A 14956-nucleotide genomic window follows, 5' to 3' on the forward strand; every position below is an offset into this window, starting at 1 on the left:
TTGTTGGGGGGAGGGGGAGGGGTGAGACCCCTGGCCCCTTTACTTGCTCCAGAGGATTCATTCATTCAATAGTATTTATTGAGCGCTTACTATGTGCAGAGCACTGGACTAAGCGCTTGGAATGGACAAATCGGTAACAGATGGAGACAACCCCTGCCCTTTGACGGGCTTACAGTCTAATCGGGGGAGACAGACAAGAACAATAGCAATAAATAGAATCAAGGGGATGAACATCTCATTAAAACAATAGCAAATAAATAGAATCAAGGCGATGTACATTTCATTAACAAAATAAATGGGTAATGAAAATATATGTATAGGGTCATGAGTTCGAATCCCAGCTCTGCCACTTGTCAGCTGTGTGACTGTGGGCAAGTCACTTCCCTTCTCTGGGCCTCAGTGACCTCCTCTGTCAAATGGGGATTAACTGTGAGCTTCACGTGGGACCACCTGATGACCCTGGATCTCCCCCAGCGCTTAGAACAGTGCTCGGCCCATAGTAAGCGCTTAACAAATACCAACATTAATGAAAATATATACAGTTGAGCGGAGGAGTCCCGTGCTGAGGGGATGTTCCCCTCCCAGGTCTCCAGAAACACGAGGGCGATTTCTGCGCCTGGGACTGAAGGCAGACGCCGAGGCAGAGAGAAACAGAGCAGGTGAAAGGAGCAATAATGGACATAAAGGTGGCCGGTGCAGTAACAGCACCAGAGAAGAGACAGAGGGGCTGAAAGGTTGCATACGATGGGATGAATGAAAAGCGCTTAGTCCAGTGCTCTGAACATAGTAAGCGCTCAATAAATAGATTAGAATGAATGGATGAAAACAGGCTAAGGACAGGGAGGCGGGGGTGGGCGCGAGGGCCCGGCCGAGGTGGTGGGAGGGGAGCCGGCTGTGGGCGGGAGGGGGGAGGGTCTCGCGCCGCCCTCTCCCGCCCTCGCGCCGCCCTCGCGCCGCCCTCTCCCGCCCTCGCGCCGCCCTCGCGCCGCCCTCGCGCCGCCCTCTCCCGCCGTCACGTGGAGGAGGAGGCGGCGCCGCTTCGGCAGCCTGACCTTCGGCCGTCCTTCCCTCCGCCTATCGGAGCGCGCGGAGGGGGGGGAGGGGGCGAGTCCCCAACGCTGATTGGCCGGGCGGCCGCGGCGGGGGCGGAGCCTGGGGGCGCGAGGCACAAGATGGCGACGATCCGGAGCGTGAAGGTAAGCCCTGGCCGGGCGCGCGCGGGTCGGGCGCGCGCCTCCCTGCCCTCCGACCTCGTGCGACCTCCCGCCGAGGTGCCTTGTTAATATTCATTCGTTCATTAATTCAGTAGTATTTATTGAGCGCTTACTATGTGCAGAGCACTGGACTAAGCGCTTGGAATGAACAAGTCGGCATAGTCATGCTGATGTTGGGATCTGTAAAGCGCTTACTATGGGCCGAGCACTGTTCTAAGCGCTGGGAGCGGGTGCGAGGTAGTGAGCTGGTCCCACGTGGGGCGCAGCCCCCCGTGCGGCAGATGAGCCAGCTGAGGCCCAGAGACGTGAAGCGGCTTACCCGAGGTTGCACAGCAGGCAGGTGGCGGAGGCGGGATTAATAATAATAATGTTGGTATTTGTTAAGCGCTTACTCTGTGCAGAGCACTGTTCTAAGCGCTGGGGGAGATCCAGGGTCATCAGGTTGCCCCACGGGAGGCTCACAGTTAATCCCCATTTAACAGATGAGGTCACTGAGGCTCAGAGAGGTGAAGTGACTTGCCCACAGTCACCCAGCTGACAAGTGGCAGAGCTGGGATTCGAACCCATGACCTCTGACTCCCAAGCCCGGGCTCTACCCAGGTCCCCCCGGTTGTTGCCAATAAGCCACAGTGCGCGCACCCCCGACCCAGGTCCCGGCGAGAACCTCGCACTCAGTCCCCTTGGTTGCCTCCGGTCGCCCCAGAGATGGGGGGGTGTCTCATGGGGGGGCGTGTCGCTCAGCACAGCAGCAACATCCAGAGGACGTTGGAGAAACAGCGTGGAAGAGTGGATAGAGCGCAGGCCTGGGAGTCAGGTCATGGGTTCTAATCCTCCCTCTGCCACTCGTCTGCAGGGCGACCCTGGGCGAGTCACTTCATAGAGAAGCAGCGTGGCTCAGTGGAAAGAGCCCGAGCTGGGGAGTCAGAGGTCATGGGTTCATATCCCCACTTTGCCGCTTGGCAGCGGAGTGACTTTGGGCAAGTCACTTCACTTCTCTAGGCCTCAGTTACCTCTTCTGTAAAATGGGGATTAAGACTGTGAGCGCCACTTGGGACAACCTGATCACCTTGTATCCTCCCCAGCGATTAGAACAGTGCTTTGCACATAGTAAGCGCTGCCGGATTGTACATTCCAAGCGCTTAGTACAGTGCTCTGCACATAGTGCTCAATAAATACTACTGAATGAATGAATGAACAAATACCACCATTATTATTATTCTTTGGGCCTCAGTTACCTCATCTGTAAAATGGGGGTGGAGACTGTGAGTCCCACGTGGGTCAGGGACTGTGTCCAACTTGATTTGCCTCTATCTGCCCCAGTGCTTACTACAGTACCTGGTACATAGTAAGTGCTCCATCGTTACTATTATTTAGTCCTTTCTGAACCGCAGAGCAATCAACAATACGTGCACCATTTCAGGAGCAAGCATGCTGTGTCTTTGGGTTTCTGTCTCTTTCCAGAAAATACTCAGTATTTGGTTGGCCATTTGGGGCTACTGCTTTTTCAACTGATTCTCCAAGATCTCTTTTTGAGTCAGGATTGAGAGTTTAAAGTTAATCGGGGACTGAGTTTAAAGTTAATCATTTGAATTATCTTGCCCTTCATGTTATTTATGTTGCATTTGTTTATTTTCTAAGTGGCCTAACATCTTCTGACCTTTTAGTTTGAGCCCTTCCTGCAGTTGATCCTCTTTTTCACCACTCAGAGGATCTTATCACAAAACAAACTTGGAGAGCTCACTGTGTGCTCCTGAAAGCATATTTGTCAGGATGATGGTTCTAGAACTAGCTGGTCCAGAAAAAAACACTCTTCTTACTCACCTCATGCCAGATTCTCTGAATTATTCAGCCAGGTCGATAAGAATGTTGGTATTTGTTAAGCACTTACTATGTGCAGAGCACTGTTCTAAGCACCAGGCCTGGGAGTCAGAAGGACCTGGGTTCTTATCCCAGCTCTGCCACTTGTCTGCTGTGTGATCTTGGGCAAGTCACTTCTCTGTACCTCAGTTACCTCATCTGTAAAATGAGAGTAACCCCGTGAACCCTATATGGGTCAAGGACTGTGTGCAACCTGATTTACTTGTATGCACCCCAGCGCTTAGTACAGTGCCTGGCACATAGGAAGTGCATAAATACCACAATTATATATATATATATATACATATATATATACATGCACATGTATATAAATGTAGTGTTATAAATACCACTTGTCTGCTGTGTGACCTTGGACAAGTCACTTTACTTATCTGTGCCTCAGTTACCTCATCTGTAAAATGGGGATTCAAACTGTGAGCCCCATGTGGGACAACCTGATTTCCTTGTATCTACCCCAGTGCTTAGAACAGCGCTGGGCACATAGCACTTAACAAATACCATTATTATTATTAAAGCGAAATTCCCCAAGATTACTTGCCCTACTTTTATAGCTTTGCTGGTCTCAGCTAACATTTCCTGATCACATTCTTCATTCTGGATCATGTTTGCTTGTCCAGAGGAATCATGATGAGATTACTGGAGATATTGTGCAGTGTATTGATGTCTGTCTCCCCCCTCTGTAGACTGCGAGCTCGTTGTGGGCAGGGATTGTCTCATTGTTTATTGTTGATTTGTGCTTTCCCAAGCACTAAGTTCAGTACTCTGTACATAGTAAGCACTTAATAAATACTATTGAATGAATACCAGGCCTCTGTATAGTTCGTAGCCTGGTCACATTGTGGCCCTCGACTTTCTTTCCTCACCAAGTTTCAGAAATGCCCATTATATGGAATCACTAAATGTTCAATTTCATCGATTTCATTTCTGGGCTTCTAGGATTAGTGTATCCCCATTTATATATTTTGGCTTTGCTTTTTTCTCCCCAGTTTCCAAAACTTCCCCACTGGATAGGCAGTCGATTATTGTCTTATCATTTCTCTCAAGTACCCCATGTGATGGGCTTTGGACTCCTCATTCCCATGACCTTGAGCTCATGTGTCGATCCAGATCTCGCCCTCCTCCACCCAGTTAGCTCTTCTCAGTGCAGCTAAAAATGAATAACCATTTGCCGCATGCCGGGGAAAAGAGAGGAGAGGGATGGGCCTCATTCCCTTTGCAAAGGAGGAGAGGCCAGTCCTATAGAGGGGGAAGACCAGGCACAAGTTGGCTGAGAACGTAAAGGTGGTGGTTTGGGAGGTGGGCGGAGGGCGGGAGAGGGGAGAAAGTGGCGGTGGGAAGCAAATCAGAAGCAGGATGTACACTCATTATATACCAGCCCCAGATGGGGCAGAAGCCATTCACCTGTTCTCCAAAGGAGGGTGGAGGGGAAGCAGAGGCAGTTCAGTATTCCTATACAGCAGGAGGGAGGGAGGCCTGATTAAGTGTTTAACAGTGACTGTCCCCACTTTTCTTCTCCCCAGGGCTTGGTTGGTTTGGTGACAGGCGGCGCCTCGGGGCTGGGCCGGGCCACAGCGGAGAGGCTGGTGAAGCAGGGAGCGAGCGCTGTCCTCCTAGACCTGCCCCAGTCCGGCGGGGAAGAAGTGGCCCGTGAGCTGGGGCGGAACTGTGCTTTCGCCCCCACCGATGTAGGTCGCCCTCCTGGGGGTTACAGGGAAGAGTCGCTTAAGCCTGAGCTCACGGAGAGAAGGGTGACTCAGACTGATGTAGTCACTGGGGCAGCGTGTCTGGGGTTGGGCCCAGTACCCGCATTGGAGGTGGCAGTCTGGCCTCCTGGCTTCTGTGGTTCACTGAGCCTCACTGGCTGCTTCTCTCTCTTCTTACCACGCCAGCCCGCAGGACGAAGGGACAGGGACCGAAGAAAGTGCTCAGGCCCATTCAGCCAGGCTGGAGGGAAGCCTTCTGTGCTTTCGGTGTCTCCCCTTCATTTGGTCTTCCTGCCTGTTTCTGGAGTCAGCCATCTTTCACTAAGCCATGGCCAAGAGAGCAGAGAAAAAGGCAGCGGGGGGTGGCGTGGAGGAAGAAAATCCCACAGATTTTTTTCCCAAACCTCGTAGCATAAAGGGGAAGTCTCCTTTCCTCTCCTTGCCCCGTCTCTGGTGGGGGTGCAGACAAGAAATTAAATTTCCAGAAGGCGGGCGAAAGCATAAGGAGAAGTTCTAGCCCGGGTGGATCATCTCTGATCAGCCCCTGAGCCCTAGTTTGCCACCCACACCGTTTTAGCCCCAGCTCCTAGGATAGGGGGCCAAATCTAAGCTTCCCGGGACCCCCGAGCCCAGCTTGAAGAACTCCTGAGCTTGGCTTAAACTAGGGCAGCAGCTGTTGGGAGGAGATGTCTCCAGCCTCGTCCTGACTGGCTGAGGAGAGGGAGGTTAACAACATTGCCTCTGACCCAGCAAAACCCAAAAAGAACAGGCTGGTGGACGCTCGCTCCGCGACCTGGGTTTTCCAACCTGAGCCCACGGCCTGATTTCTAGGACGGAAACTGGCCCACCCCTGAGCCGAGCCCTCTTCCTCGCTGGCCTTAACGGAACCAAACCCCCCGAGAGGAGCAGGGGCTTGTTTCTGACCTCTCTGTGAGCTGGTACTGGTGGAGCCAGGTGAGGCCCTCTTGGTCCCTCCCACTGACCTTGTCTCCCGTTCCCTGCCCCAGGTGACCTCGGAGGCGGATGTACTTGGAGCCCTGGCCCTGGCCAGGGAGAAGTTTGGCCGGGTGGACATAGCAGTCAACTGTGCCGGCATTGCTGTGGCCATCAAGACCTACAATCATCAGAAAAACAGAGCCCACCCCCTGGAAGAATTCCAGAAAGTTATCAATGTGAGGTTCCCACGGGGGCCGGGGCAACGAAGCCTGGGTCTCTGCCCTGGGCTCGGCAGGTCCACACCAGAATTAGGCCTGGGCCCCTGCCTGCCTGGTCCTGGGGCTGTGGCTTTCAAGCGGGATGTGATCGGCAAAGACAGGAGAAGTCGGGCTCTGAGGTGGCCGCTCGCTCCCTACGGACTCCCTGGAAGGGTCTCATTCTGAGGTGGGGGTGAAGGGATCCGACCTGCCGAGGTAGGGACAACCGGAAACTGTGGTCTGGGAGCCACTGGGTCGAGACCCCGACCCGCTAGGAGAGTGGGGGCCGCGACTCCGGGCCGACCCTCCTCTCCCTCTCCAGGTGAATGTCGTCGGCACCTTCAACGTGATCCGCCTCTGCGCTGGAGAAATGGGCAAGAATGATCCGGATCAGGATGGCCACCGGGGGGTCATCATCAGCACGGCCAGCGTGGCTGCCTTTGAGGGCCAGGTAGAGACCGAGCGGGCCGGACCAGCGAGGTCGGGGAGGGGTTGACCCTCGCGGGCCGCTGAGCCGAGCGGGCTCGTCTCGTGTGTCCGGGAGCTGCCGAGGCCCCGCGTTCCTACAAGCCCTGCGGCCGCTCAGCCTCGGAACTCCAGGCCTTTTTTCTTGTTCCAGGTCGGACAGGCGGCGTACTCGGCCTCCAAAGGCGGCATCGTAGGGATGACCCTTCCTATTGCCCGGGACCTGGCCCCCATGGGCATCCGTGTGGTCACCATTGCCCCGGGTAAGGGAGCCAGAACCCTGGCACTGAGGCTTCTTCAGCCCCAGGAGCCCAAGGTGTTAGGGGGCTGAGGCGGGGGCCGGGGCGGCTTTCGGACCCTGGGTTGGGAGGGGTTTCCAGGAGCGCTCTAGAGGAAGCACAGTGATTGGAGCCAGGCTGGGCTCCAGCCAGCAGCTCCCTTAGACCCGGGCCTCATCTGACATCCTGGGTTCTGAGGTCGGTGCTCCAGGGGTGGCTGGAGTTGGTCGGGGTGGCCCTTCAAACACTGCGCTGACCCCAACCCCTGCCCGCCCCACCACTGGGCGGCTTCCCTGACCGTCTCTCGGCTCTCTCCGTCTCCCCCGTCTCTGTGTCTGCCAGGTCTGTTTGGGACACCGCTCCTGGCCAGCCTACCCGAAAAAGTGCGTTCGTTCCTGGCCCGCCAGGTGCCCTTTCCCAGTCGGCTGGGGGAGCCAGCCGAGTTTGCCCACCTGGTGCAGGCCATCGTGGAGAATCCCATGCTCAACGGTGAAGTCATCCGGCTGGACGGAGGCATCCGCTTGCAGCCCTGAGAGCTTCGTCGCCCAGGTGGCTCTGCCTGCCCCTAGCCCGGGAGCGCCGGGCCTAGGGGCCCACGCCCTCCTCCGCTCAGGCTCTGAATGCAGAACCGACCTGAGCCGGAATTAGGAATTATGACTGGAGGAACTGGAGTAGGACTGGGGAGAAACCGCCCCCCCCCCAGCTAGGATGGTGTCCAGGCTTGTGATTCAGCCTTCGGTGCCTATTTAATAAAGTGATTCTCTTTGCTGGGTGAGAGTGGCGGTGTGGTCTGGGAGGCCCCAGCCCTAGTTTGTTCATTCAGTCGTATTTTTTGAGCACTTACTGTGTGCAGAGCATTGGACTAAGCGCTTGGAAAGTACAATTTGGCTAGCGATCCCGAGCCTGAGCACCGGCCTCCGTAGGGCCGAGGCCAGAGAAGCGACCCCTCCCCTGGGGCCGGGCGGGGGGAGCGGCAGCGGGGCGGGGGCTTAGCCGGCGCCTCTCCCCGACCACCCTGCCTCCGGCGCCAACCGCATCGAGAATTTGACTCCAAAACGACTTTAATAGTGGGGCCTGGAGAACTGATGGTGCAGCCGGTGCTAATCTCCTCCCCGAACACCCGCCGCGGGCCCCTTCCCTTCCCCGCACCCAGGCTCCAGCTCCACCGGGGACCCAGCGCAAGATGGATCTCAAACTCAGCGGCTGCTGCTGTTGAACTGGAGATGGTACTGGGCGGTGGGCTGATTGGTGTAGACCACCTTGTCCAGGTACTCCTTGCTGCAAAGCAACGGCTCAATGAGCACCGGCCGTCAGCACCTCTGATGAGACACGGGCCTCGGGCCCCTCGGGCCAGCCAGCGCCCTCACCTCTCCTCCCTCCCCCACCGTTCCCTGCCACTTACTGTGCCCGCTGCTCTTGTGCCAGCTGCCGGTTGTAGAGGTCCTGGCCTCGGCGCAGCCTCCGGGCCAACTCCCGCTGTTGGCGCTCCAGCTCCAGGGCGGCTCTCGCCCCCAGCTGCCTCTGGCGTTCCCACTCGGCTTCCAGCTGCCGTTCCTTTTGCCGCCGGCGCCGGTCGTCTTGGCGTTGGCTCTCCTGGGCGTGGTGGATGGCAGCCTGCTGCTCGGGGCTCATGCCCTTCCAGCGATCGGGCACCACTCGGTGCGGAGCCAGCTTGCTCTGAGCAGCCTGCGGGTTCTCGGTCAGCACGTCGCCCGTCAGGTGATTGTAGATCTCGGCCAGGTTGTCGTCATCCTCCTGTTGCCGGGCCAGGCGCCTCTGCTCAGCCACCTCGGCCGCCTGCGGTTGGTGGGGAGCGGGAGATGAGCCGAGGGGTGGGGGGCCCTGGGCTGAACAGGGAGAGGACCGGGGGGAGAAGAACTAACCCCTTTCGGGCTGCTCCTTTAGCCTCTCCTCCCTCGCCTGCAGCCAGTGGCCCCCGGCTGCGGAGGGAGGTACCGACTATCTTTCCCTGTCCCCTGCCCGGTGCCATCGCCTCATCCCCTTGGTGAGAGGGCTGAGGGGCTTGGTGGGCACTGCGGGCTCCGGGGTGGTGCGGGGCAGAGGGGAGCGGGTCCATACCTGGGCCCTGTTGAAATCAGCCACGGCCAAGTCCTTGGCTCTGCGGCAGGCCTCCTCCAGCTCAGCCAGGTGCGTCGCCCTCAGGTCCAACTCTATCCGCTTCTTGTCTTCCAGGATGGCTGCAGAATGCACCAAAGCCTGGGCCTGAGAGGTCGTGGCCCAGCTCTTGTCCCAGCTCGGTCCCCTCTGGAGGCCGGGCCCACGGTGCTCTGAACCTCTGTCTTCCCCTGGGTCTCCGGCACCCCGGTCCTGCCTCCCTTGGGGGATAGGAAAGACCGGAGCTCCTTGGGGGCGGAAGGGGGCAGAGGCCCGGGCAACAGGGGCCGGCCGGGGGTGCTTCACCTGCATACTTTTCTTCAGCCTCGGCCCGCTGCTGCTCAGCTCGCTGCCGAACCAGGTCCTTCCGATTCTGTTCCCGCTGCAGCCGCTGTTGAGAGGGCCCGGACAGAGCCTCCCCCGCGAAGAGCTGCAGGCTGGCGGGGCCACAGCGGGGGTCGTCGTCCCCGACGCGGGCCGGCAGCGCCTTCTGGAGCCCGGCCGGGTCGTTCAGGTCAAACTCGCGCCGACCTTCGGGCTGCTGTTCCTGGTCCCTGAATTCCTGGATGCCCCGGGCCAGCCGCTGCGCCCGCTCCGCCTGCTCCCTTTCAAGCAGCTGGGCCACCAGGTCACAATGGACCCGCTCAGCATCTGGAGTGGGGAGAGGAAGGGAGATGGGAGCTTGGACCCACCTCTTCCCAACACCCAGCTCAGGCCCCTCGCTGGCCCCTGTCCCGGCAACACTATTTAAGAGGAAGACAGATGAGGCCCAAGCTGACTGCAAGAACTGATTCCGTTGGGCCGGGACCAGGAGGGAGAAGCAGTCACCTTGGGTCCCAGTCACCTGGATGAACCCCATCTAATCCCTTACCCTGAGGCCCGTACCCTAGGCCTCCCCCTAAGATGCTCTGCTCTTTGGCCCATACTCAGGACCCTCTTGGCCAGTCTTGGGGGGTACCCTTTTCTGCTTCTTTTAAGGGGACTCTACCCGCAGGCCTTTTACCAAAAGCTGCCTCGCGGGCTCTCTCGGCTGCCTCCCGCCGCTTCCGTTCATCCACCTGGCTGTTCAGAGCTTCTACGTCCACCTGTGCCGAGGAGACAAACTCTGCGTCAGTGCAGGTTTTCCAGCCTGGGGTGTGAGGGAGCACAAATAGGGAGGTAGAAGGGACGTCACCTAACTCAAGCTCTTCCCGAGTTGCCTTAAAGCTGGAAGCTGTGGAATCCTAGGACTTTAGGCTCCCAGGGAAGCCGGGCCCACCCAGCAGGAGAGAATGAGGTGGGCGGCGGCAGAGAACCAGTCTGGGAGGGACCAAGCTTCCTCCTGGAAAAACTGCCAGGCTTTCTGTATTCTCTCATCCATCCTCCTCTCTGGCTCCCTTTCAGCATCCCCTGCAAACTTAAGAGTGGAAACAGTTTTCTCAATCCTAGGCCTCCCCATCCCCCGCTCTCTCACTTGGGAACCTGGACCTGGGATGGAGTCAGCAGAGGCTTAGGAGCAATCGGTGCTGTTGCTGGGCGCCCCCCTTCCCTTCCAGTGGAGAGGGCGGTGCCAATCAGCCTCCGTCCCGTCCCACATTGCACTGACCCCTATGACACGGTTCCGGACGTTGAAGATGCGGCTCTGCCTCTGTTTCTCTTGGTTCCTCCTGGCTTCAGCGGCAGCCGCCTCCTTCTTCTCAGGCTGGATGTCCACCTTATACATCTCGGCGCCTAGAAGGACAGGGCAGAACTGGAGGTTCGTCCAGGGAACGATTTGGCCAGCCACTTTCTCGTTCTCCGAGTGGTTTCCCGAGGTCATTGGAAGTGCCTGGCCCGTCTGCTGTCAGATGGGTCTCGTGTCTGGTATCTGGCACGGTTCTTGACGTGCTGTTTAGAGGGACTAGAGAATAAACCCGTGGTCCCTGCTTTTCCAATCAAAATCAGAAACACCACAGGTACAGAGGAGGAGGGATAAAGGGATGGAGACGCAGGCCTCGAGACTGTTCCCATACAGTCCTTGATGCAGGGTAGGGGGTGGGAGGAGGGGGAGATGACAGGAGAGGTGGGTTAAGTAGATCAAAAGAGTAATTCGGCTCTTTTCCTTCTCCAACCCTAATTTTTATGGTACTTACTATGCGCAGGCACTGTTCTAAGCAACGGGGTAGATACGAGCTAATCAGGTTGGACACAGTCCATGTCTGGGGCTCACAGTCTTAGTCCCCATTTTACAGATGAGGGAACTGAGGCCCAGAGCAGTTAAGTGACTTGCTCAAGGTCCCCCAGCAGACAAATGGCAGAGCCAGAACTAGAACTTGGGTCCTTCTAACCGCCAGGCCCATACTCTATCCTGCTTCTCTGGATTCCTTGACTACCTCTCCCTGCCACCTCTCCAACCTTGGGTCTAATGGGAGCACCCGCTTTCAGGATCCCGACAGTCCGTCCATCTCCCTCTTCCCCACTTCCCCCTGGCTCCTAAGGCATTGTACAAGCCTGAGACTGGGTAGACGTCTGCTACAGTGCTAGAATACCAGTTCTCCCTTAGCCTGTGAGCCCCATATGGGATCTGATTTTCTTATATCTACCCCAGCGCTCGGTTCAGTGCTTGGCACCTAAGAAACACTTAATACGACAATTGTTAGACTGCCACATACCTGCCCTGGACCTGCCCCAACAAACAAACAAAAATCTGCTGACCTGGCCAACCTGTAACTTTGTGCCCATACCCCTGGTGGGGTTGGGCCAGACAAGAGAAGACTGAGTGTGGGGCATGTAGTTTCGGTGCAGGTCTCTAGTCTGTGGGAATACAGGTTTCCAGAGGGGGTAAGGGAGGAAGGTGGGTGATGTCAGTATGTTTTAGCAGATTTTCACATTGATTCTTGTATTCACGGATCCAGGTTTTCGTTTTCTGGGCAAGCGAGGACCACATTCTCATGGCCCACTAGGAATTGCAAAATCTGGAGTGATGACATTGCTAATGAGAATGCTGTGAGAAGCAACGTGGCTCAGTGGAAAGAGCCCGGGCTTGGGAGTCAGAGGTCATGGGTTCTAACCCCGGCTCCACCGCTTACCAGCTGTGTGACTTTGGGCAAGTCAATTAACTTCTCTGGGCCTCGGTTACCTCATCTGTAAAATGGGGATGAAGACTGTGAGCCCCACGTGGGACAACCTGATCACCCTGTATCCCCCCGCAGCGCTTAGAACAGTGCTCTGCACATAGTCAGCGCTTAACAAATACCATCATGATTATTAATGACCAATTTTTGACCAAGTCTTAGGAGGCTTTAATGGAGGCTCTGCTCCATTAAAGGAACTAAACTGGGAGCGGGAAGGGGCCGAGCGGGAGTGGGGAGGGGGTGGTCCGACAGCAGTGCCTTGCATGTAGGAAGGGTGTAACAAATACTATCATTATTATTATTATTATTATTATTATTTGCTGCAAACTGCGACTTTGGCCGCCCTCTCCTGGCATTTTACGGTACTTCCCTCCCACCTCTGCTCGTCAGCGGGAATCCTGTAGCGGGAACCCATCCTGTGGTTTCTCTGAGAATTGAAAACCGAAGGCAGGAAAAACAAGACAAAGCAAAACCAAAAATAAATAAATAAATAAATAAATCCCTAGGTATGTAAATAAGATAATGGAGCACGGATTTTCAACCTCTTTCAGAAACTGGGCCCTCGAGGCCTGGCGTTTCAACAGAAGCTCCTCGGGTCTCCTCTTAGAGCAGTGCTTGGCCCACAGTAAGTGCTCAAGAGACGCCGTAATTATTACCGGCTTCTCATCTGAATGGGTAAACAAGCTTGAAACTCTTGGAGGACAGGGAGAGTGTTATATCTCCACTTTCTGAAAAGTCCCAAATTGGCTCGTAGGTCCAGGCGCTATTTCTGATCGATGCGGTGGAAGATGGGTGGTCGCTGGGCGTTTCGGGGGAAGCAGCATGGCCTAGAGGATAAAGCATGGGCCTGAGAGTCAGAGGGCCTAGGTTCTAATCCTGGCTCCGCTACTCGTCCGCTGAATGATCTTGGGCAAGTCGCTTAACTTCTCTGTGCCTCAGCGTCTTGAACTGTACTTTCCAAGCGTTTAGTACAGTGCTCTGCACTCCATAAGCGCTCGATAAATACGACTGAATGTCCTCATCTATAAAACGGGTATGAAGACTCTGAGCCCCACGTGGAATGTGGACCGTGTCCAAATTATTGGTTTGCACCTACCCTAGTGCTTAATACAGTTCCTGACACAGAGTAAGCGCTTAACAGACACCATAAAAAAATACTCTGTTCCAAGTGGACCCTCAGCAAGATGAGTCATGTAAAGTGCAGAGTCCTGAATGGAGAGGAGAGAGGCTGGAGGCTTTCCAAAAACAGATGTTAATGATGATTACGGTGGAAAGAAAAACTGCTTCCCGTGGGAGTCCTAACTATAGTCTTCTCCTGCCAATTGGTGGGGCTAGGGGACGGAGTGGTCTCTTACCCATTTAAAAATCAGATTTCTCCCTTAACTCCTCCTGGGATCAGGTGATATGAACTCCAGTCTCTAAGCTCACTGCGGGCAGGGAACGTGTTGTATTCTCCCAGATGCTTAGTACAGTGCTCTGCACACAGTAGGCACTCAATAATATGAGAAGCAGTGTAGCCTAGTGGAAGGCACACGAGCTTTGGAGGAACTGAGTTCTGATCCTAGCTCTGCCTCTTGTCTGCTGTGTGACCTTAGGCAAGTCAGTTAACTTTTCTGTGCCTCAGTTACCTCATCTGTAAAAATGGGGGTTAAGACTGAGCCCCACGTGGGACACGTCCGACCTGATTAGCTTGTATCTACCCCAGCACTTAGTTCAGTGTCTGGCGCATAGGAAGTGCTTAGAAAATACCATAAAAATAAATAAATGGATGCATGCCATTGATGATGAGCCATCAGCCTCCGCCTCCCAGTTGGGGCCCAGGGGCCTTACCTTGGCTGCCGCCTCCGAAGGTGAACTGTCAGGCCTGTCCACGCCGGGGACTCAGAGCTGGGGAAGATCGGGACTAGGTGAGGGTTTCTTAAGGCCTTTTACACCCAAAGCTTGGGGCCTGAAAAATAATAATAATAATTATGGTATTTGTTAAGCGCTTACTGCTAGAGAAGCAGCGTGGCTCAGTGGAAGGAGCACGGGCTTTGGAGTCCGAGGTCATGGGTTCGAATCCCGGCTCGGCCACTTGTCAGCTGTGTGACTTCGGGGAAGTCACTTAACTTCTCGGTGCCTCAGTTCCCTCATCTGTAAAATGGGGATTAAGACTGTGAGCCCCACGTGGGACAACCCGCTTCCCCTGTGTCTAACCCAGCGCTTAGAACAGTGCTCGGCACATAGTAAGCGCTTAACAAATACCAACATTATTATTATTACGTGCAGAGCACTGTTCTAAGCGCTAGGGTAGATACAGGGTCATCAGATTGACCCTCATTTTTACAGATGAGGTAACTGAGGCCCCGCGAAGTGAAGTGACTTGCCCAAGGTCACACAGATGGCAAGTGGCGGAGCCAGGATTCGAACCTCTGACTCCCAAGCCCGGGCTCTTTCCACTAAGCCACGATAATAATGATGGCATTTGATAAGCACTTACTACGTGCGAGGCACTGTTCTAAGTGCTGCGGGGGGCATACAATGATCAGGTTGCCCCACGAGGGGCTCACAGTCTTCATCCCCCTTTTACAGAGGAGGTAACTGAGGCACAGAGAATCATCATCATAATAATGTTGGTATTTGTTAAGCGCTTACTATGTGCCGAGCACTGTTCTGAGCGCTGGGGGAAGATCCAGGGTCATCAGGTTGCCCCACGTGAGGCTCACAGTTAATCCCCATTTTACAGATGAGGGAACTGAGGCCCAGAGAAGTGACTGGCCCCGTCACCCAGCTGACAAGTGACAGAGGCGGGATTCGAAACCACGACCTCCGACTCCCAAACCCGTGCTGCTTCCTACTCTCCCGCCTTTCCCCCTTTTTCCCTCAGTTTCCCCTTTCCCACCTCGTCGCCCCCCGCCACCGCGGGCGTCGGGAGAGCCGTCTCCATGGCAACCGGATCAACCATTCACCTCCGGGAGGTGGGGGGAGCGCGCGCGCGCGCAGGCGCACGCGGCGCGGGAGGACGGGGGGGGGGGGGGG

At 55.8% G+C, this 14956-nt stretch overlaps 2 protein-coding genes across 2 annotated transcripts; one reads left to right on the forward strand and one right to left on the reverse strand.

Moving 5' to 3' along the window:
- Positions 1 to 1142: 1142 nt before the first annotated feature.
- Positions 1143 to 7506, forward strand: HSD17B10 (hydroxysteroid 17-beta dehydrogenase 10). The gene is made up of 6 exons (XM_029067430.2): positions 1143 to 1196; positions 4613 to 4777; positions 5803 to 5967; positions 6311 to 6439; positions 6608 to 6716; positions 7074 to 7506. The coding sequence occupies exons 1-6, from the start codon at positions 1173 to 1175 to the stop codon at positions 7262 to 7264; spliced, it is 783 nt and encodes a 260-aa protein (XP_028923263.1). The 5' UTR covers positions 1143 to 1172; the 3' UTR covers positions 7265 to 7506.
- Positions 7507 to 7774: 268 nt separating this feature from the next.
- RIBC1 (RIB43A domain with coiled-coils 1) lies at positions 7775 to 14912 on the reverse strand. Its single transcript, XM_029067428.1, has 8 exons — positions 14820 to 14912; positions 13769 to 13886; positions 10432 to 10556; positions 9850 to 9931; positions 9153 to 9497; positions 8811 to 8929; positions 8134 to 8528; positions 7775 to 8009 (listed from the first exon to the last, which is right to left on the reverse strand). The coding sequence occupies exons 3-8, from the start codon at positions 10546 to 10548 to the stop codon at positions 7928 to 7930; spliced, it is 1140 nt and encodes a 379-aa protein (XP_028923261.1). The 5' UTR covers positions 10549 to 10556; positions 13769 to 13886; positions 14820 to 14912; the 3' UTR covers positions 7775 to 7927.
- Positions 14913 to 14956: the final 44 nt, after the last annotated feature.

The sequence above is a fragment of the Ornithorhynchus anatinus genome, chromosome 6 (assembly GCF_004115215.2).
Source record: "Ornithorhynchus anatinus isolate Pmale09 chromosome 6, mOrnAna1.pri.v4, whole genome shotgun sequence".
NCBI lineage: Eukaryota > Metazoa > Chordata > Mammalia > Monotremata > Ornithorhynchidae > Ornithorhynchus > Ornithorhynchus anatinus.